The sequence below is a fragment of the Ixodes scapularis genome, unplaced genomic scaffold (genome assembly GCF_016920785.2).
Source record: "Ixodes scapularis isolate PalLabHiFi unplaced genomic scaffold, ASM1692078v2 PGA_scaffold2__306_contigs__length_199485367, whole genome shotgun sequence".
Lineage (NCBI taxonomy): Eukaryota > Metazoa > Arthropoda > Arachnida > Ixodida > Ixodidae > Ixodes > Ixodes scapularis.
In genome coordinates, this window is record NW_024609857.1 from 30,705,152 (window position 1) to 30,727,816 (window position 22,665).

The window sequence follows — 22,665 nt, forward strand, 5'->3', positions numbered from 1 at the left end:
TTAGGGCCAGTTCTTGCCGCTTTTGTGTTTCGCGTCCAATTTGTAAACTGCACGCTCTGCGCGCAATCGGCGGCTGCTCATAGAGCGCGACTTCCTTCGGTGTGCGCACCCGGTGGCAGCAAAGCGGAGCATGCTTTGCTGCCACCGGCTCTAGCTTGCGAGATTTGTGCACTGTCAAAGCGGCACGGGAGCGACGATCAAGGATAGAGCAAGGTGAAGAGGGAGGAGCGAGGGACGCAGCTGCAAAACGAGTGTACTGGGCCACAAGCAACATGAAGCCAGTTGCCGTCACACGGCGACAAACCGGCAGTAAGTGCGCCAGTTGACGGGCAATCTGCTTGGTGCGGTGCGCGACAAACTGCGTTTTCGGGCAGACGCGCGCAAAGGCGTCCTAAATGCCACGCATTTAAAACGCCCTTGGGAGATGCCGAGACAATTTTTACTCGGGCAGATAAAACGTTTCGCGGCCGTTTCTCGTCCGCTTTTGGAAAGGGTTGAAAGCACGTGTGGTATGCTGAGTCCAAAGGCCTTTATTGTAAGGGCACAAGAGACCGCAAGTTTCGCTGTTTTAAGGTAGCTGTGCAGGACGTCGTATCTCGACGCGACGGCGTTCGAAGCCAGGCACGTTGTCACCATGATCGCAGCCGCTCCGATTGTTTTGGATTGAAAACAAAACTTTCAACGTTAAAAACAGTTTCTCGTACTGCACAGTCCCTGGAAAGCGAGCTAAACCCTGTTCTGTCCCGTCCTCCTTTCAATCACGAGCAAACTCGGGTCCGCAGTGCAGTCTACTGCCCGTCGCCGAGAGACAATGCTCGAGTTTGCGCTACCCTGCTCTCTTGGGGAGCATCTAGAGTGACTCTAGGATGAATAGGCCCAGGCGGTGCGGACGCCAGCCGGGACTCACGTTCAGCTGGCTCAGAGATTCGGGCAGCAAAGGAGCACCAGAGGCCCCCACAAAGTCTGTCTGGAAAAGCTGGGAAAGCCCAGAGCTCACCGCAGGCGCCAGGGAGTTCACCACCGAGGCCGAGGCCGTCAGGTACCCCGCAGTCGTCGCCAGCGGCTGCCCGTCCGGCCCCTGAATGACCCGAGATGCCCAGTATAGTGTAAAACAATTTCGAGCGAGGGGACGGAAATCTGACCTAGCACAGACAGACAGACGGAAAATTAACGCAGGGTCCTCTCAGCTGTGGTCAATGGTTTTCCCCCGTTTTTTCACCACATTACGCCAAGTCCATACTTTTCTGCTACGGGGATTCCTGCGGTACTTTCGACCCAACATTCGAGGGTAATTTGAGGATCTCAAGGGTGCCAGACGACAATATTCAAATACCATCAAACAATTTTTTTTTTTTTCCTGTATATATAAAAAAAACAAATCCCATGTTTATGTGCATTTATAACTTTTCACTGCGATGCATCAACGGTGCGAATGCACGTCAACCAAATTCACGTCTCCTATTGGATAAGGGCCTACCTCACCAGCACCGCGATCATAAACAATAAATAGCCGGCAAATGTTTCTTCATAACATTATCGTCTGATCCACATTTTGTTGAATTAGCGATGTGACAGAAATTGCCAAATTTTGTAATGCTCGAAGCTATGCGCCATCCATCGTGGGGTAAACAAAGCAAGAGAAAGTTAAGACTGCGCTTGCGCTATTTCACAGTTCCTGCTCTCTGCTGAATGTTGACGTGGTAGGCGTGGTGGAAGCTCATTGTTCCGCGTAGAGCGCTATCCTTGACTGAACTTTCGTCGTGTGTCGCGACGATAACCCAGCACGTCCTAGAAGGGAAGATCCATCTACTCGGCGTTGTCTACATTTTTCATTCTCTGTTTAATTTCTGAATTTACTACCTGTTTGTTTTTATGTTTTCCACCACTCCCCTCTGTAACGCCCCCCGGGCCTTGAAGGTACTGAAATAAATAAATAAATACTCGTGCGGCGATGTTGTGGCAGCACCCTCAAGACAGCGGAAACGCTTGTGCGAATTTCGACACATTTTCATCACCCAAGAAAAATGATTAGTGAAAAGCATTCCTGAACGATCACAATGTCTATGTGATCACGAAATCACATTTCTATGTTGCTATATCTCTGCCAAGATTACATTGTCTTTTGCAATCATAGAAAAGGCGTGCGGCGAGATTTTTACTATCAGTCAAGTTTCGTTTTAAAGTCGTGATTGTCGCAGACGGCATAATGCATCTTTTTCTTTGCTTTTTCTTTTTATCCACTCTGCCCTGTGAGCCTATCCTGATAATAAAAGTTAATAAAGCTTGATTCAATAGATAAAAAAACTCTGTGCATTTCCTGCTACACCATTGAGCGACAGTGCATTGCCTTCTTTTTAGCGATAACCGAAACGGCTGACGGCAGAGGAGAAGCGGCTGTTGGGCTGACGACTTGTTGCGCTTCTTGCAGTGGATGCAGAAGTGTGTACGCATGGCGCAGAGCGGTTGTTTCAGTCGCTCTGGTCACAACGAACAAAGTCGTAGCTAACGCGGTCGTTGCAAGTGCCCGAATTTCAGTTTGTGCAGTCCGGAGCTCAAAAAGGAACAGTTGCAGTTTCACTACTTGCCACTCAAGGAACCACGTTGAAGCACCTGGTGCAGGCTCATCGGTTTGAGGGACCCCAGGTATAAGGTCATCCGAGTGTGCTTGAAACATTCCGTACATTGGAGTCGCCACTCCTTATCTGATTCCGACGAGGAACTGAAGCCTTCGTCGGAAGAGTCAGCATACTTTCCAAAAGGCGTACCAGGGTATAGGACCAGTTTCGTGCTGTAGCTGTAGTGCAACATATCTAACTGAATTTCACGCAGCTGCGATGTGCCCATGGCTATCGCGGTGATGAGGCGCCGATTCAGAAAATATGTCGGTGGCATCGGCGCCATCAGCGCAGTGAAACCCTGTGGTGAAACCTACCGGCACACCGCCAGCTCAACGCTCACATTCCCATTCTCCTACTGACGAGAGAACTTCCGGTTCCGGTGACAAAGTATGTCACAACCGTCCAAATTACGCCGCGGCTTGTTTTGCGGTGAGTTGGAGAGGAAGAAAAACTCGACATGTCGATAACTTTCATGTAGAAGTTAATAAACCGAAACGAAAACGGATGCCTGTTCGGCGTTAAGTGAACATTGAAAGTTTAATGTAAAAGTTATTTGGCAAAAATAAAAAGGTCATTTAATGGTTCCTTTAATAATAATAGACAAAACCTCCACCTGCTTGACCATGATGGGTTGCCCCACTGCTAATTTTCACTTGAGCTATACTCCATTCACCCCTAAGATGACCATGCAGTGAGAGATATGCCCTCATCAGATCAATCAACAACTTTTATTTTATCACCTGACCCCACGTGGCAAAAGATAGACGAAACAACTAATCTAATGAGCACTTATTTTCCACCGCAATGCCAGCTTAAAGGTGAACATAGCATAGGATGACCTCTTTGGAAAAGCCTGCATTCCACCCCCCCTTTCCCGACCAATCTCATTGAACAGGGCGGCCCTTCAGTGAGATTGGTTTTCCTTTACACCTCTTCCAGAGTTTCTTCAGTTGGCTCCTCTCTTTTAAGGGTTACAATAGAATGCATTGGTTTGCATCGACCTGCAATCCCGGCCGCTTGATTGAGGCAGGGACCCTAGTGCTTACAGGATCTCCAACTTCCGAGTCCGGTATCATTTATTGAGCCCACGCTTGTTTCTCCACACCTGCCGATGTTGCACATTAGATGTACACCGAAAAGCCAAGGGAAAGCAGAAATAGTATAAAATAAGCTACGTCTGCAACGAAAACTCTCCAGGGGCGTAGCGAGAGCAAAACAATGTTTTCCTGCATACCAGAAGTTTTTCCTTTCAAAATGAAGACACCCGCATGAAAAAAGTCTATACATCACTTGCACACGACGTCACCCCATCACGCCGGTGGTCACCCTTTGTTTTTGCCGAGAACAACAAATTCGACGATGCGAAATGTATGTTGCAGAACGTACGCACTAAAAGCAAGCACCCACGTGGCTGCCATTTTGATGTCAGTGCAAGCCCCGTATGGTCCCCGTTTCTACGAGAAAAGGCTTGTGCCCGGTGAAGGGGGCCTCACCTGCGGGGTCTGCGGATGAGGGGAGGGCGCCTTGCCAGTCTCCGAGCACTGGGGGAGCGCGGCTGTGCCGAGCGACGAAGGGGCCGCGGGGGCGGCCGACGTCTCCGAGCCCCTGAGCACCTCCGTCTGCTGAAGGGTCTGCTGCATCTGCTGCAGCTGCTTCAGCAACTCCGGATTGTTCAGCAGGTTCTGAGCCATGCTGGCAGGCGAGAGAAGGGAATAAAGAGTGTGATGGGTCTTTTCAGGCAAAGTAGTGCGAGAAGCGTGCACCATTCTTCCCACAGCACTTCTGCACTCAGTTGCAAAACGCTTAATCCCCCTCCTCGAGTTTTTGCCTTTCAAGCGTATTTACCAGAAGGGAAACTTTATTCTAAAATCTATACATGTATAAATATTTCGAGCTTTAAGAGGGTTGCTGTCAGCTCATTCAACGACAATTCCCTCAGAGAGTTGCTTCGAGGCCCATAGTGGATTGGTGGCAGAGTCGCATGACTGAGCACATTATTAATAAAGTATACAGTCATACCTCGTTACAATGAAATCGCTTTTTACAAATTATCGCTTTTATCTATGTTCAACATGGTCCCAACCGAAATGCATACATTTTTAACCGGATTATTTTAAGTGTATCGGCGCCCCCTTCACGCTTATTACGAAGGTCACGCTGCTAAAAGCACGCAAATTTACACTGGGGCGCACGGACACCCTTGCATTCCCTCCCCCTTCTTCACCGAGGCAAACGGCAAACTGGGAAGACGGCAAACAAGGAAACAGAGTAAACGGGTGACGGAGGGCACAGCGCGCCGCACAGAACGCCGCTTGCGATGCCGATGCGCCAATGCGGACAGGGAGCAGCAGCGCATTGGCGCAGCGTCCACGTTCCACCGCTACTCATGACAGCCATGGCCGACGCTGCCCGACGTGGAATCGGGTCAAGGGAGCAATGGAGCCTAGAGAAAATCATCCCTTTGAAGGTCACCGACGTGCACCTGCGCGGGCACACTTACGGCGTACCATATGCGCACGTACACTGTATGGGAGATTGGGAGTGTTTCCTAAAAGTCGCTTTGACCTGTGAGGTTAAGAAACGTGGCTGGCCCTAGTCTGAAATGGCCAAAGAATTCAACATTCCGGCATCGGCTGTTCGACACTGTCCACCATTTTGCAGAACAAGCAAGGTATTGGACGGGTTCGAGAAGCTTCTCATGCAAGAGAAGCCTCTCAAACCGAAAATGAAAGAACGCCAATGGATCTTCGTTTGTGAGCATGGTTGCCGAGCTGGCGCATGATTCCAAGAGCTGTAAAACTCTCTACAAGAGCGTGTGAAAACATGTTGGCAATGCCACCGAGGACAACTTTGATTCGTTCGCACTTGTCAATGCGGACGGTCCCATTGTTGCTCCTGCCCTGGATACTGAAATCGTAGACCCTGCGAGCGGACAGGGTAAACATGAAGCAACGTCGGGGAAGCACCTCAGGAAACGCAATGGCTGCGGAGACGTGAAACATCCTACGACTGCTTCGAAACCAAGTGGAGTGCAGCAACCGTGACTGTGTTCTTGCGATGCCTGAAGCAGTTCGAGGAGATGAGGAGAACTGATGCCCGGATGAAATAATCGGCAAACTCAACTTAATTATATTTTTACTCAGTAAAGCTGCCACGAGATGTTCATAATGAAGGCTTGTTTGATTAAATATACAGTCGAAGTGTATCGTAGTGTTCCCGTCTACCTTCAAGGCTGCTGGCACTGTTTTCTTGGCTCTCTCGAGTTACCACTTGTATCAAATTTTTTTTGTCGTCCCACTGACTTTGTTATAGCGAAAGATTACTGTATTGGAATCTATATAAAACACAACTTTTAAGACCACCGAACCTATAAGCGCACAGTTGCAGGGAATCAAACGATCCACGTGACTTCTGGGGTTTCCAACGTCGAGTCATCTGATGTGGTCGTCCAGTTTCACTTTGATTTTGTATTCCACAACAAATACAGGAAAAAAAAAAAAAAAAGTTGGGCAGTTTTGTGTTAATCTACAGTAGAGTCACAACAATAGCTGCGACACGTCCCAGCAAAACTGTTGGGCATCGGCGTCGCATTCACGCACCAGTGGATGCATCAACAAAAGCGTCCGGAACAAAATAGACATCCGACCAATTTGTTTCAAACATTTTCGTTTCTTTTTCTGGACCGCGTGAATGCGCGTCTCCCGTCAATGAGCTCTTAGCATTGACGGTCCTAGGTACGGCATTTTGTTATCGTATATTTCTCCGTATTTTTGTACACAGCGCGTGCAGTGGGCATCGGGTACAACAAATTTCGAATGCTTTTTTTTTTTTTTTTTTTTTTTTGTTCTGGAGCATGTGAGAGAGCGACGAACGCCCTAACATCGCCAACTATCCCACCAACAACGGGAACCATTACCAGTAGTGGGATGAGCCAATAACAGCCATTGCTGTAAAAAAGGAAATACTGAGGTTTTATCTCACATGGCAACTTATGCTATAAGTAACACCTCAAAGATTCCCTGGGGAAGGGACCACCCAGGGTTTGAACCCTACTCCTCCCGCTCCGGAGGCCGAAACGAAATCCCAACGCCACAGAGGCAGTTCAAATTGGAAGCTCAGCGGCTGGCACCTTGACTCCGTATTCTAAGAGCAGAGGCTAGGCGAGCAGAGGCTAGAGCCCTTTTAGAAGCCTCGGGTCCGAGCCATGGTCACCGGGCTGCCGACTCACCTGAGTGCCAGAGCATTGGGTTCTGACGGCCGTCCTCCGGAGTCCTCCAGGTTTGTCTCGGGCGGGGCCAGGGTGCTCGTTTCCTCCACGGGTTCCTCCTCCTCCTCTTCCTCTTCGTCCCCGTAGTCAAAGTCCAGCAGTTTCTGGGAGAGCAAGAACGAAAAGTGAATACTGGCACCCGTTTTCATACCACTCTCAACCCTGTTCCTCGATTTGCAGCACAAACATTGAATTGGAAGTTTGTGAATTGCACTGACACTAGCTTCCGGAGTATGTGCCATAATAAACCGTAGTTCTGCTGGAGCCCGCACCTTTTTTACTACAGCTAAAGCCATACCTTTCTTACTCCAGATGTAATTGAGTTACAAATGCAGTAACATTCTAATAAATGTATTGTTATTAGACCTAGAGTTAGTAGCAAAAAGAAGTGACCAAGCTAAATCTCAATTAGTTTTAAAATATCCCACGATATCGAGGTGCGGCAGCTGACCCAACAGCCCGGTTCCTACTGCAGAAAAGTTGTGGACACAGCTTCCTTTTGATTGAGTACTAAATCAATGTCAATTCGCATCTATGTCAACGGAACCAAGTAGCATTTACTGAACATTAATAGGAAGAACTGATTACGCTGCCCTTCAGTACTTTTGCTCAGCTACTCTGCGGCCCTGGTACCTTGTTGAACTTGACGGCCGGGGCCGAGGGCTGACTGGGCTTCTCTTCGGCAATGGCGTTCCCGCTTCCCAGCGCTCTCGCCCCCAGCAGCTGCGACGCCAGGCTCTGGAGCTTCACCAGCATCTCGGGGTCCGGGGCGCTCGCGCCTTCCGCCTCTGCCGCCAGGGCTAGGTTCAAGTTCTCCTGGGAAGGTCAAGGTACGCTCGGCTGAGTATGGTACCACAGCAACTGTCCCTCGGCTTCGCTAACTCCTACCCAGCACACAGAATGTATGCTCGCTTTCTCACAAAAGACAGACAATCAGCACTAAATCAAAAGAATATAGTACGCAGGGTTTGCTGGAGGTACAGTGGGATGGAGTACTGCTGCAGGCTTGGCAAAGTTGGCAATGCTTGCAGCTGCCATGCGGAAAAAATGGGATCAAACCCTGCCAGGACAATACCTGGCTTTTATTAATCGGAACTCTTTCGACCCATTCTCGGCTGTGATCGAGTGTACTGGTTCGGAACACTTCCGAACGTACAGCGAACATAAGAGCAGCACTAACATGCTGCTTCGGGGCCGTCGCCCTTCCATCGCCGACGCAAGATGCGTTGTATTTTTTCCTCCAAGTTCACAGGCACAACTTTGTCTAATTAAACATTTATTTTCTACATTCGTCTACCCTTTTCTATCCAAAACAACATGAGCTGGCCCAGTTTAGTGCCTGCCAAAAAAAAGGGGTAAAATGCTACAGGAAGTGCCTCCGGCACACCCCAGCGATAAAACCAAATGCCACACTACAGCAATACAAAACGTGGCAGTCCATTCTTACCTCTTTACCCAGGCTCCCCGCACAACCTTTATGCCGCCCCGGCCCGAACGCCGCCGGGCCAGCTCACATTGCCAGATTCCGTACTTCCATAAGGCAATGCTTTTCTTCTTTTATCTCGCGCCATATTCTTCCAAAGTCGGCGACAACAACGATGCGCGTGCGGTGTCACACACGCGTCTTTCTAAGGACCTGCGTAGCCCACAACAGACTCGAGTCACCAGAAGCAGGAGTAGGTAGGTGCAGCCCTCGTCTAAAATTTCCCCGTTCCTTTGCACGCCGGCTAACCCAACTTGCAACTTCGCTACAGTTTGTTTCCCCTACATCGAGCTCCTTTCTCCGTTCTGATATGGCTCATGCCCGTTACTTCTAATAGAAGACGCTCACGTCCATCGTGCTCTGCTCCCTTCCAAATCCGAGTTCTCGCACGACGTGCGCGACCTAGGTCGACTTGTGACCTCGTTCTAGACCGGGCTCGCCGTGATCTCCGACTTAAGTGCGCCCGCTCACCTGCGTCAGGGCGTAGGTCTTGGTCTCCTGTGGAGGGGCGGAGGCATTGTCCTGGACGCTGTTGCCTCCCAGGTTCCAGCCCTTCCAGGAGGCCATCTGGTCCATCGCCGCCTTGCTGGGGGGCTTCGAGTCCAGGCCCATGTCGGGCCCCTCGCTCATGTCCCCTGTGCGTCAGATGTCACGTCAAATGGGGTAATTGTGAAAAGTATAAGGCCCTATCTGCGCCTTAAGCTCACGCCAGCGTGGGTGGCAAACAATAAAGCATTCTATTCGGTTGTTTGTACTTGTTTCACTATTTCTTGTACGGGACTGTTGTAGGGTGGTAAAATAATGCTTCCCACATTGAAAGCCCGAGACAAAGTGTGACACAAAGGGGACACAAACGACCGGTCTCGGTCAAGACCCGTTGTGCGTGCCCCATTTTGCTGTGTCGTCCTTCACTTAGGGTTTTTAATGTGCAACTTCAACCGTCCCGCCTGCCTCCTTAGTCATTCGCCAGTTATATATATCTCCTTCATTTTGTTTGATGTCGGCCTCGCCGTCCGAAGTGACCATGCCACACCTTGCTCTTCCCGACCCTGTTGGAAGCCCGATGATCATGTTTATAGCGAAATTATGACCTCTTAGCTACCCCGTTATGAGTCCGTGGAGAGTTTTGTTTTAGGGCTTACCTCGTGAGGTCTGGAGGAAAAGGAACTTGTTTTTTTTCTTGAAGTGGGATGTTCAGAGAACAGGGACATTAATATACCACTTGCCGGACTTAGAGGATTTTTTTATTTTATATCGCCTTTTAATTTTTATTTTAATCAGACTTTCTTTGGCTTGCAAATAGTATGTCCACGATCAAAAATTTAGGTTTTCTTGCCTGAGACGTAGCGAATGGTTGCTTTGAGCAAGACTAGGGTGGTCCTGATTGCATGTCCATACAACCCGATTAGAAAGCATTTTAAACAAAAATCGTCAAAACAAAGGCACTGGCGACTACGGCCTCCCTGTTTTCGCAGCAAAACAGGGTCAATTGGGTCCAGCCTAACTCGCGCGACACGGGATTGAGACACTTTACCTTTGGATGGAAGTGCCGAACAAACAGGGATGAAGGAGTAGACAAAAATGTGACGCTCACCTGCCGCCAACACCGCACTGGGGCTCGCCATGTCCAAAAGCGGCTGGATGACATCCGGGGGGAACACCTGGTTCTTCTGCCACAGGTTGAGCACCCGCACAATCTTGGGCTGCGAGCGGAAGAAAGAGAAGTGAACCTCTCGCAACACGCAATGACCAAAGCACTGCTACGTAAAGTTTACCTCTCAAAACCTTAGAGCCCGCATAAAATCTGATCCACACATTCGCATCCAAGTGCGACCGATTGCGTGTCAATAGTCACCACTGTCCAAGACAACGAAAACAGACCAGCACTATCCGTCGGGTAATTTTTCACGCGTCATTCTTTTGCCGTAGCATCGAAATAATTCTGACAGTGTTAGATGCAACCATTTTTCATAGGTAGGGCACCGATTTGAGCTCTAAGATACTGCGAAACCTTCTATTCAGTTCAAACGCAAATATGCGAACCAGCCTCACGTGCAAGTCTTCGCAACGTTCGGCCTGCCAAGTGTCGACTGAATGTTTGTTCATGCTTACCCTGCATCACAGTCCTTAACATAGGCTACTTACTGGCCTTAAAACATGGGCGGTTCCTGCCCTATATACACGGGGTCTATGCAGTCAAAAGCTATAGGCACACAGGCACCGATCAAGGCTATGCACAAGCACTCTTCAATTCTTGTGAACTGCCACAGAAAGTTGCCCATGAATATACCATAAAATCCCGTGAAAGCACCCTCCCCCAAGAGATCAGACATCCTGTTTTTCTGGTTAAATGTCTGTAACGTAAAAAGTCAGGAATGTCACCCAACTCCTATTCCCGTCCGACCTCACGCCAACGGGAATCGAATCAACTGCGCAATCTGCGGTATCGGCTCCTGTGTTGCGTGGTTTGTAGCGGGTGCCCCTTATGTTTATCATTAATTTCTGATAAAGTTTTGCTGCCTCATCCCCAAAGATAGCCCACCTCATGTTTTTCGCCATTTTTCTCTTCATTTTGGTTGGGTGCCCTTACGGGATTTTACAACAGTTAATCCTGTCACCACTAAATGGCACTGATTTAGATAAAAATAAAAAAAAAATGTTTCTTTAGGTGTTGCGAGCGATCCGATTGGTTGACTCCTAACATCGGCAGCGTGCCTCCGGTGCTTTTATTTGTCCCTAGGAAGATTCCAGGACGGGAAGTCTAAAGACCACAGGTTGTGGAAGATGAGCAAAACGTCGGCGTGCCCTTACTCTGTCCTCCACGGGGCACTTGAAGAGGTGCTGGAAGGTGTTGTGGATGTTCTTGGTGAACCGGGGTGCGAACACATCCTTCTCCTGGCCAAACTGGTGCCGCGACTGGCGCACAATCGAGTCCACAACGTACAGGCCTGGAACCTTGTACTCGGGCCGGCACTGCAACGGAACAGGATGAGAGAGAGGCATCAATCTCGGCCGCAGAAGCAGCTTCCGGCTAACACTCGACACACCCCAAAGGAGCTCTGCAATTTACTGTTACAGTTCTACTCTTTTGAATCATTCACCAGTTACAATTCACTTGTTGTGTTCTCAGCAATAAAAGAGAAATATGTTAACTTTTGCTTAAATATGCTACATTTCTGTATGTCTTGCATTTCTCGTTTTTTGATTATCGTGTGGTTATTGTCTTGTTTTTGACATACAATACTGTCACAAGGATGTAATGTCATTTCAACTGTGTAAACAAAGTAAATTCATAAAAAAATTATCAGCCATGCCTTAATAATAAAAAAAAGATGCCTTCACGTCGTCATAGATATTCTACACTCTGAAATGCAAGCATGTGAGCAAACGAAAATAGAAAAGCAATGTTCAAGCACCAAGCTCGTTACACAGCCGAGCAGTGGCTGCAAGGTAACCAATATAAATACTCTACTGTTCAGATCACTTTCTGAGGCACTCGATGAATGAAAACGCGAAGCTGCTCAGCTGTCGTACCCTCTTTACGCATGCCTATAGTGACCAGCTCGCCGTCAATCGAGTCACCGACCCTCCCCACAGGAAAACGGAAAGTTAGGTAGTAGGCCCACGTACCTTCTGAACGAACTTCTCCACGCTCTGAACTATGTGTTTGTAGAATTTGATGCCCTTGATGGCAGACTTTGTAATTGCTGTCATCTTGGCTTTCGAGATGGGAGGCTTGCCTTCATACAGCGAGGAAAGCTGCAGGGAAAAGAAGCAGAATGAGCCGATGCAGGGTGTTCAGGATGTTTCAATTTGTCGATCGGAGCAATGTTGTCAAACGTTTCGGGAAACACCATTGCAAAGTGTCAGTGGTCATTCCTGCTTATCACTTTCCCTCAAGCGACACTTCTAAGACAAAAAAATAACACTGGAGAAGGAATGTTTGCAGAGGGTAACGCAATAGCTTTCCAGACGCTACATCAATACAAGTCATTGATTGCTAAAATTGCCTGGCCTATTCCCTATTGAAAAGTAAGCCATGCATGCATGCAGTCTTGTACTGCGCTACCACAAACACAGTGACACAGGGATAATGTGCACTTTGCGTAGCATCTGTGACAAGTTGCAATGAAACCGCAGATGAGTCGCAAGTAATATACTTAAAGTCACAAAAGCATTCCTGGTTCTTCATGTAAATCAAGGACGTCAATTTCGCTACTGCACTGTATAGAACGAACGTTGGTGTTAAATAGAGATCAACATGGACAGCAATCTGAACAACGCTAAACACCCTATTTTCCTTTCTTTTTTTTTTTTTTTTAGTTTTACTAATTCAAATCTATTAGCGTCAACTATATTTGCACAAAGAAATTCAAAGAACAGCTGTAACTAGTTTATTTCAATGAATGAACACCACGCAAAAACGAGATGCGTACCAACAGAGGCGGTAACAATTAATTCGCTTGTCGAGACGTGCGATAAGCGATGATTAGTTCACCAAACTCATCGGTAAAGACGACAGACAAGAAGCACCTCCGCATTTCGCAATCGGATCACAAGTCGTCGGCGTTCGGCGCGAACACAGAACCGCGCACAAACGACCTAAACGAGCAGGTGGCGACTTAAGAGACGTTACAAATAAAGCGTGTTGTCCGGCAAAGGAACGTCACCGGCGTGCGCGTGCAGCTTTTGGAATGCTGAGCCGAAACGATCGCAGATAGTTGACGCGAACCTTCCGATGTCCACTCGGCGAACAGAGCGCGATCACATCTCTGCTCTCCGATTGCGACGACGTATTTGCAGTCACGCCGGCGCTTGGGGACATTATGAAAGCGAGGTTCATTCACTCCGTTAGGGACGGCTTCAGTACGAACAAGAAAAGCGTGACGGCGGGGATTGAAGGTTATTTAACGGAGAGGCTAGTATCCACCGCCGTGCAAACACGCCGGTTAGGCCTCATACGCCAGTTGCAAACACGACGGAAACGATCGGCTGCGTCCGCGTTCTCGGCGCGAAAGGGGAAAAAATCGCTTACCTCGCCGTTGAAGGCTTTAACAACCTCCATCTTGAGGCGAATTTAAAGGCGTATATCTTGATCGTTTTGGGTGGTTTTCTTTCTTCAAGAGTCCTCGCCAGTATCCAAGATGGCGAGCAAAATTCAGAATAGTGGTGTCTCGCAGCGAGATGTTAACTCTGATTCTATTGGTCGGCATCGCGAGCCGTGGCCAATGAAGGGCTGCCGAGGACAACCATTTCTGTGACGTCCCAATACGTATGTTTGGGTGCCAACGCGTAGCGGTGAGAGTTTGAAGTATTTTGTGAGCTTTATTCATCTAAATATCAAGTTAAAACTCTTCACGTTTTTTTTTAGCTCAGTTATTAATTCAGTTAATGTTATAAAACTTAGTAACTTCCTAATATAACAGATGTAGTACATCTGAGTGTTTACCGTGTTTACCCCTTTACCCCGGTGACCGCGTGGTCAAAAAAGTGGTCCCTCGAGTTCCACCTGATGACGTCATTAAAGCATGTTTGCGCGGCCGCGATCCTGGCGGCGTCACAACAGCAGTGTTGTTTATAGCAGACGCCTATTTTGCTGCAGGCGCTCCACAGCTTGACAGCCCACGGAAACTAGAGGAGCCAGAAGTTGGGACTCTGTGAAGCAGGGGGGTAAAGGTAGGTGAGGAGGAGTGGCAAATCCCGTGCGCCGACACCTAGAGCACTATATAGCTCCTTCGGAGCAGAGTAGCGCAGAGCCGTTTATTGGGAGAGTTTGGCCATACGTTGGTTTGAATAGGCGAGCATCTCAGAGCCAACCACAGGCCGCGAAACTGCCCCTAGCGGTGGTCGTGTGCTCTAAATTTGTGACACGACTAATTTAAGCCGTTTTAGCGTCGCTAGAGTGAAAAGGTGTGACTCTCAGTGACTGAAAACTTGGCGCATGTTAGGTTGTCGTCACGCCCATATTCAACGGTAGAATAAACGAACATGCGTTTCAAACCAGGGCAAAGCGAACTGCGTAGTGCGGCCAGTGCGGCGAGATCGACTGGAGCCCGAGTGACGAAGAAAAAAAAAAAAAGTTGAGAGCGGGCCTTGCGGCGCTCCCGCGCTCATTTGAAAAAATGGGCGGTTGCTGTGTGCTGGGGTGCGCGAACAGAAGTTCCAAGGTATATGTACATGGGTAGCGAAGCTTCGGCCAAAAAGCGGTTCAAAACAAATCGCCAGCGACATCGACCTGGAGGGTCACGTGAAGGATGCGATTGAAGCGCGACTAGGAGAGGTGGGGACAAACATTATTAAAATTAATTAGTTTGTGACTAGAAGTATAATCATTGGTATTTTTAAACAACCTAAATATAATTATTAGATAATATCAATCATATTTAACGCGTAACGAAATTCAAAACTGTCTTTGTTTTTGCTAATATTATGCATACTTCTTATTAGCGTCCTCTGTACGCCACTAGCAAAAAGGCCGACTAGCAATAGCGATATTTGCAATTTTTTGTAGACCTCGTGGCGCGCGGAAGGGCAGTCTGCTGACGTCCGTCTGCTTGCTTGTGTTTGGGCCTCCATGTGCTCTTCGCTTTTAATTTTTTTAGCGGCAGTTAACACCGTTTCGGGAGTTTTGTTGTTTGCTCGGGCGTGATTAGCCCGGTTACCTGCGCGGGAACTCGGCTGTCGTGCGCTTGGATCTTGGACGCTACTGCGCCCAAGGGGCTCAACGTCTTTTGCGACGATGAGCACAGCGCGATACGCAAAGAAACTGTGCTCCGTGGAAATGTGTGAAAGCAACACCCGCACGGCTGGCATCTCGCTGCACCGGTTTCCCATCGACTCTCGAAGGTGAGACTTCGCTACAGTCTGTGACATGCCTGCGGTGTGATGTATGCCCCTTGTTCGGTCTCCTCTTAACTCTTGTTAGTTTTACCTAAAACTATTAGGGTTGTCTGGATGTGCACAAGAAACTACACCTGAAGGCGTATTATGTTATACTAGGAATGTTTTAAGTTCGAAATCACTCTGACTTCGCAGCGTTGTGTGCCGTCATTATAAAAGTGCCCACGATATTAAAATTTACCTGTACCGGCCTTGCTCTGAGGAGCCTAGTGTCGTGATCATCGGCGTTGTTATCAGTGGTACAACACCGATATATAATAGGGCACCTGTGCGTAAGACTCGTGTTTTTACTCTTCATGATGTACACAGAGCAGCGATGTCATGCATTTGTTAAGGTCCTTGCACTGATTTGCTTTGGTTTGTGGACATTTTGGCTACATTTTCTTTCCGTAAGTATTCATGGCACCCTCATAGCACCATGCCTTATCTGCAGGCGCGAAGCCTGGGTTCGGTTCTGCAACAACCGAAGTCTACAGGGGAAGACTCCATGGCAGCTACGAGACAGGGTAGTTTGCTCCTTACATTTCGAAGAGTCATCTCTCCTGCGCCCTGGACACCTCCGTCACAATGCGTTGCCAAGTGTGCTTCCCACAAAAAGTAAGCAGACCAATAAACCTTCCGTGCACTTTGTGACAAAGCATGGTTAACCCGCTCTTAGAAAAATGGTTACCACATGGGGTTGAAATATTGCTTTTGTGGGCTCATAACATTTTTATATTATTTGCAGGGACGACACATGGCGACATTTCCAGCAAAAGCTCTCCAGGTTCAGCAGTTTTGCATGGTGAGCTTTTTCATTTAAACTAAGATAAAGTGGCAGCAACTGCCAGCACCACTGAATTACCTCATGGTCTTCATGACTTGAGCATTTTGCAAAAGAACTAGGGGAGATTAGCTGGAAAAAGCTGGTTGAACATGGACAGAGGTACTGCTAGAAGTTCATTTCAGGCCCGTTTATAATGACATGTTTTACTTGAAGTGACATAATCAACGTCACAGAGCATCTTTTGCCGTGCCGACACCCAGTTTTCCATAATAAAGCTGCCCATGAAAGAAAGTGATTTACATTTTGTGTTAAAATAGGCGAATTCACCATAAATTTGCAGAGGTGAGTGTGACACCCTCATTGACCTACACATGCTTCGGCAGTTCAGACTCACGGAGCTTCTGTAGTCACCCTGACGACCAGTCTTCCGAAATGAAACTTTCGTGGGAACAAGGTGATTTTCTTTGTCGTGTGTTAGAATAGACACAGAGGAAGGAACTCAACTACTATTCCATGGCCAACTTCACGCTAAATTTGCAGAGAGGATTTCGCCAGCCTCATCGAGCTGCACATACTCCGGCCACTCAGACTGGTGGAGTTTCTGTAGTCACCCTGACGACCAGTCCTCTGAATTAAACCTGTCATAAAAGAAGGTGAATATACTTTTTATGCATTCAAATAGGGGAATAAGGGAGGACTTCCTCTTCTCCTTTGCTAAGTTCACGTTAAATTTGCAGAGCGGATTTCTGTGGCTTCATTGAACTACACATACTTGTGCACCTTACTAGAGAGCAGTCGACTAGGGGCCAATAATAAGTGGTGGCCGAATATTGCTTGTGCTATCTTTTTTATTCCCTTTTCTTTGTGAGCTTGCTTTCTCAAGTAGCAGAAACAGCGCGGCTTGACGTAAAACAGGAAACAAGGAGTATACAGACAGGCGCTGTAAAAGTACAAAGAGAGGCACTGTTTCTACCATCTTAAATGAACGACCAACTCGTCCAACTTTCCACTCTGTTGAACTTGCTTTCCTACTTGCAGTTTTTACAAAAGCTTTTCTTTCTTTCTTTCTTTTTTTTTGTGGTTGATCACAGCTACGCTCTACGTCAAGATGCTGCTCCTGCTCAAGAGTCCATCGGCGACGTGGCTGACATGGAGATTTTGGTTTCTTCACCATCGCCTAGAGACTCTCTCTGGCTGTGCTGCTGGGCGTTCTCACAAATGTGAGTGCTTTCTATGATGCAAACTTTTTCCCTTTGCAGTTTTTTTTTTTTTGTGAAGCTATAAAAGATCAGGCCGCAAAAATAAAAAGCCAAGGCTCGAAAAACACCAGGGGATAATAAACTTTATCTTGAGAGCAGATGACGCAAAGGGTCACATAACACCAGACCGACTAGCTGGCAGCTACAAATCGAAGTTTGTTCAAAGTTCACCACATTTTTGTTTCACGGTATTGTCATTGTCAAGCACACAAAAAGACAAAAAAAAAATGTTCCACACGCAGGTGTTAACACCGTCAAATCAAAACAGCTGAACCGGTTTCACTTAATCATAAGTCTTCCCGCAAAACCTCATGTAAGACAGTGTTTTTTAAAGTTATCGAAAAGCTACCGTGGTCATATGTGTGTGATGCTGAGCCTGTCATGGTCCCTTGTCCTATCTGCCAAACTTTAGCCGCCTGTTGTTGTGCGAGCGCTTCACTGTTACAATGCCATGGGCATAAGTAAGGTATGGTCAAGCTTTAAGAAAATGCATTTCACAGTTTGGATGCCTATTCTGACTTGCATGTTTCTGTGTGCGCTCTTGTTTTTTTGGACTATCAGGTCTCTGGCCAACATGAAGCGCCTAGTCCAACATAAAGGTGTACTGTTGCTTTCCTAAACTTGAATTGCATGTGTAGTTTGTCAAACTTGCGGTTCTTGTTTAAAGACACTTCAGATCATTGAGGAATGTTCTTGAGCGTGAATAGATTACATATTTAATAAATTGATGGCGAATGCAAGTTTTTCTTGGAGACCTAATCTGGGTCATTTGCCAAATTGCAGCACCCTGCAAAAGCCGCAGCATCGGCAACAAGAAGGTGAACGCCTGAGAGCCAAGGTGCGACAGCTTCAAGAGGGTAACAAGAGGCTGCAAAGAAGGCTGCAACGACAACGTCAGATGAGGACTGTTGCCGAAGTCGTTGAGAGTGTCCGCGTTTATGTGTCTCCTCGTGTCGCCGCACTCGTTGAAGCCCAGCTTAGAATGAGCAATGTGAGCCGGTTTGGCCAGAGATGGTGCAGCCACAACAAAGCCTTGGCTTTAGGCCTCTACCTTCATAGCCCCAAAGACTATAAGTGTTGCAGGCGACTGCTCGGGCTGCCATCAGTAAGGTCACTGCAGCTATGGCTTCAGCGGTTGCCACTAAAGATTGGATTTTACCCTGGCATTTTCGAGCTGATAAAGAGGCGGACAGCTTCTTTTCCTCGAGCCGATCGGGCCTGCAGCATAGTCTTTGATGAAATGCACGTCAAAAAAGATTTCATACAACCCCTCGTCTGACAGGTTTGAAAGAATTAAAGAACATAGTGGACAGCAAGGCAAAAAACTGGCAAATAAGGCTCTCATATTCATGGCGAAAGGAGTCGGAACACCGTGGAAGCAGCCGCTTGGCTATTTTTTGCTCACAAAGGCACACCTTCAGATGTACTAAAAGATCTCTTTTTCCAGTCCTACAGCGCCCTTGTCGACGCCGGCCTGAAGCCGGTAGCTGTTGTATGCGATGAACGGTGCCAGAACGTGTCTCTTTTTCAAGCATCGTAACTGCCGAAAAGCCTTACGTAGAGATCAATGGCAAGCCAATTTTTTTTCCTTTTCGATGCTCCGCACCTTTTGAAGTGACTAAGGAACATGTTATTTAAATACGACTAAAAAGTTGGTGATTACATAGTGAAAAGTTCCTACATCAAGGAAGCTCATGAAAGGGACCGTAAACTTGAGATCGGTTCTACGCCAAAGCTGAGGGAGAAGCATTTTAATTTGACCTTCTCGTCAAAGATGTCGGTGAAGCTAGCAGCTCAAGTGTTTAGCAATCACTGCACAGCTGCAATGTATGCCCTTGTTACTTCTTAGCAATCGCCAGTCACAGCTGTTCACACAGCGAGATTCGTTGAAAGAATCGACCGTCTCTTTGACAGCCTAAATAGCTCGCAGAAATCTGCAAAAACGCCATATGCCTCTGCAATCTGTAACGGCTCTATCCATGAGGTGTTTCTGAAAGAGTGCATTCTGGTTTTTAAGAGCCTTCAAGTACTCGGATGTGGAAGGCAGCCGCACTGCATTCGTGGCTTCTGCTTAACAGTTAGGTCTCTACTGCTGCTCAGCAATCACCTCGCGGTTAATTGCGGTTTTTCCCACCTTTTAAACCGCCATCTGAACCAGGACACCCTCGAAAACACTTTTGCTGTTATACGTTCAAAATCAGGTGCAAACACGATCTCCACTTTCGTCAATTTCAGGCTGCGTTCAGGCACCTTTTGATTAGCAACCTATTCACGCTGTCGGAAAAATCAAACTGTGCTGATGACATGTCTCTCCTTGCTACGTTCCCAGCAGGCCTTTTGGCACCTTCTCCTCGTCTTGCCTTAGGAAGCACAGTTTTTTTTACCACGGCAGACGATTCGCCTTCAAACTACCCTGTGGCAATAAGAAGAACAACATGGTTTATTTTGCTGGGTGGCTGGCATCGAAATTCCTCAAGGTTCATTCCTGTGTAGGAACATCCCAGAAATATGAGTTGAGGACAGAAAATGCGTGTTTTTCTGAGGGAAATCAAGTGCTCTTCTATTTCAGTGTGAAAGGAACTGCCGACTCCCACTTTGGAATCCTCTCAGTTCCTTCTGCTTCTTTCATATTATTTGTTGAAGCTTGTGAGGAAGTCTTCGAGACATGTATCAACAACCTAATTTCAAAGGAGAACGTAGGGCGGACTCTTTGTGTCCTTTTTAACCAGAAGATTTCAAAGTGTCTGACTGTATGTGACGAAAGTGTTTATGATAATTTGTTTTCTCTGATTGCCAGAGTCATTCTGCACTGGTTCGCGCGGAAAAAAAAAAAGCTGAATATTTGATACAGTAGCAAAGTGTAAAGCTAGGCAGCAAGTGCGCAGACTACGTATGTGAGACCACCCAGAGTACTTTTTAAAGCAGTGCAGGCATGTTCTATTCGAGCCTTTCATTTTCTTCAATTTCTTGAGGAGTAATGTAGCCTTCTAACTTATTCACATATATAGAGTTTAAAGCTGTGAAGCAAAACTGGCTTATGAAGTGCAGCATACCACAGGGCTCCAAGAGGGTTTACTCCACTTGGCTTCCTTGACCTGCACCAAACAATCGCTCCGTTGCAGTGTAGCAGCTACAGCAGATGCAAGTTAAGATATTTTCAGCATTATGGTACCTTGCCCAAGGAATGTGTAAAAAGTGTAGCTTTTCTGTGTATTACAGTGGTGGCCTCAGTTGTCGTCGGAACACTGGAACCTCAGAGTTATTAGTGGCTGCCTATCAACTGTCAATGTCCTCACAACATCCAGCCGATTGTACAATGTCTTATGTTATAACAGTATGCCTTATGTACCGATCTACTAATTTTCTTCGACCATGACCTTTTGAAAATAGTTGATACCGATTGTATAATTCTAGTGAGTAATCTGAGTGAATGATTGTAAGTGAATAAAACGAATAAAACGCGACTGTAAAAGCGACGTTGGACTTGCATTAGAGTTACTGTTGTGTATTTCATACGCCCAACACACTCCAACAATTTGATTCACTCTTTTTTGTGACATTACATAATTTGCTTTAAGGTTTCTCACATATTTCCCAGGGATCCTGAAGGAACAAAAAGCAAAACACTGCGGCTGGAGTTTGACCACAGTGCAAAGACACGATGGTGTGACGAAATGAAACTACTGTCATAGCAGGTCGGCTAACAAAGTCGGCTGCAGAAAAAAAAACATTTCGAACAAAATATAAGAGCAAGGGCAAATAAGGGTGTAAACGATCCAGTATTCCAGTATAGAGTAAACATAAGGTGTAAACACCCCAAGAAAAATCCGAGACTGCAGGTAAAAAGAACGACATATACACTAAAAAGTATTTAACAAAGCTCATTCACGGAGCTATGTTTGAGACTTTTTAGTGTATATGTCGTCCATTTACCTGTGATCTCTGGAATTATTTTTGTTTAATTTTCGCGCCAATCCGCACGTACGCATGACGTCACGCTTTTCTTCCGGAAGTGTCGTCATTTCCTGTTGATTTTTTGTTCCGCCGGAAGTGTCCCCACGACTCATAGATGGCGCTAAAGCAGCTCCATGGGCCGCCATTTTTTCGACATGTGGGCTTCTATGGAAGCTTCGCTACCCATGTACATATACCTTGGAAGTTCTGCGAGAGTTCGGCTGTTTAAGCTCCCGAAATCACCCAGGAGGAGGAAGCTGTGGCTGGATAGAATAGGACGCGGCGCAGGATGGAATCCCTCTGCCTGGACGTACGTTTGTCAGGTAAGGTATTGCTAATATTGTCACGCGAGAGCAGCGAAATAATCGCTCCGACATAGACCGTGAAGTATTTGTTTTGTAATACATTGTCTGGTGCATTGGAAGCGTCTGTGGACTTTCGCGGCACCACAGAAAGACGAGCGGTCCACCTGTGGCGTCGTACTTATCGGGCGTTACGGTGGAATTCTAAAGGCGCGTTCACACCGGCGATGCGATCGAGTCACGCGATAACTCATTGCAAAAACGACCATCCCGAAAAAAAAAAAAAAAAAAAGCGACGCAATTTGAGCAGTCGCTAGCTGACCACTTTTTGCGGTCCGATCTAGTCGCGGAGCGGCCTAGGCAATCATCGGCGTTTGGAGCAAATGTTTTCGACAAGTGACTCGCTCATCGAACTCGCCAGTGTGACCATTTTTGAGTGCGCGAGCCTCGTCAGCTAACTATACGTCGACTGGAGCTTCCGCATGCCCATGTTTGACGTCGCCCAAAACGTTATCCGCTGCAGGACCACTTCGAACCCTCGCAGTACCAGACAAGGCGTTTTGACGGTTGGAGGAAGCTGAAGGCAACAGCTGTTCCAACCATCTTTTCAGAGTCAAGAAGCCAAGTGAGTGCCTGTGGCAAGAACCCAACTTTTATTCCAGTTAATCTCCATTACCCTTCATCAGGTGTGGTTCATTAGTGTAAATGGTGATTGGGTCTTGGATAATGAGAGTAACTTAAAGCAAGTAATTATAAGAGTAACTTTGAAATTAAATAATTCATCTTCTACTGATCTGGTTTTAAAGACACAGGTGACCAACTACTGGGAATGAATACTGTGGCATTGATTGACTTGCAATCTAATAGAGACCCTTTTTGAATTCTGAGTGATGGTCGTGGAGGAGTGCATGATACAACATCAATCAGTTTTGCAGCCTAATGTAACTTAAACTACGGCGTGGAGACGACAAGTGGTTCAATGCAAATGAAAAGTTTTATTCTGTTGTTTTTGTTAGTGGCACACAAAAAGTTCTCTTCACACTCGGCTGCCTTGTGATGCAGCGACAGCCACCGCCAGCAGGTGCATGTCGATACGAAACAAAAGCATTTGAACTT

General features: G+C 47.1%; 1 protein-coding gene across 3 annotated transcripts in view; it reads right to left on the minus strand.

The window, feature by feature from the left end:
- Nucleotides 1-13,546, minus strand: part of LOC8053310 (SR-related and CTD-associated factor 8) — a 39,593-nt gene extending 26,047 nt beyond the window's left edge. For 2 of the 3 annotated variants that reach the window (XM_029990001.4, XM_029990000.4), the window contains exons 1-9: nucleotides 13,404-13,546; nucleotides 11,999-12,127; nucleotides 11,180-11,341; nucleotides 9,963-10,071; nucleotides 8,840-9,003; nucleotides 7,519-7,701; nucleotides 6,847-6,989; nucleotides 4,112-4,310; nucleotides 908-1,078 (exon numbers count right to left, since the gene is read on the minus strand). In XM_029990001.4, coding sequence (XP_029845861.2) covers nucleotides 908-1,078; nucleotides 4,112-4,310; nucleotides 6,847-6,989; nucleotides 7,519-7,701; nucleotides 8,840-9,003; nucleotides 9,963-10,071; nucleotides 11,180-11,341; nucleotides 11,999-12,127; nucleotides 13,404-13,433 — 1,290 coding nt within the window. In that variant the 5' untranslated portion in view covers nucleotides 13,434-13,546. The remainder of the gene's footprint in view (nucleotides 1-907; nucleotides 1,079-4,111; nucleotides 4,311-6,846; nucleotides 6,990-7,518; nucleotides 7,702-8,839; nucleotides 9,004-9,962; nucleotides 10,072-11,179; nucleotides 11,342-11,998; nucleotides 12,128-13,403) is intronic. The other variant, XM_029990002.4, reaches the window with a different exon arrangement.
- Between the last annotated feature and the right edge of the window lie 9,119 nt (nucleotides 13,547-22,665).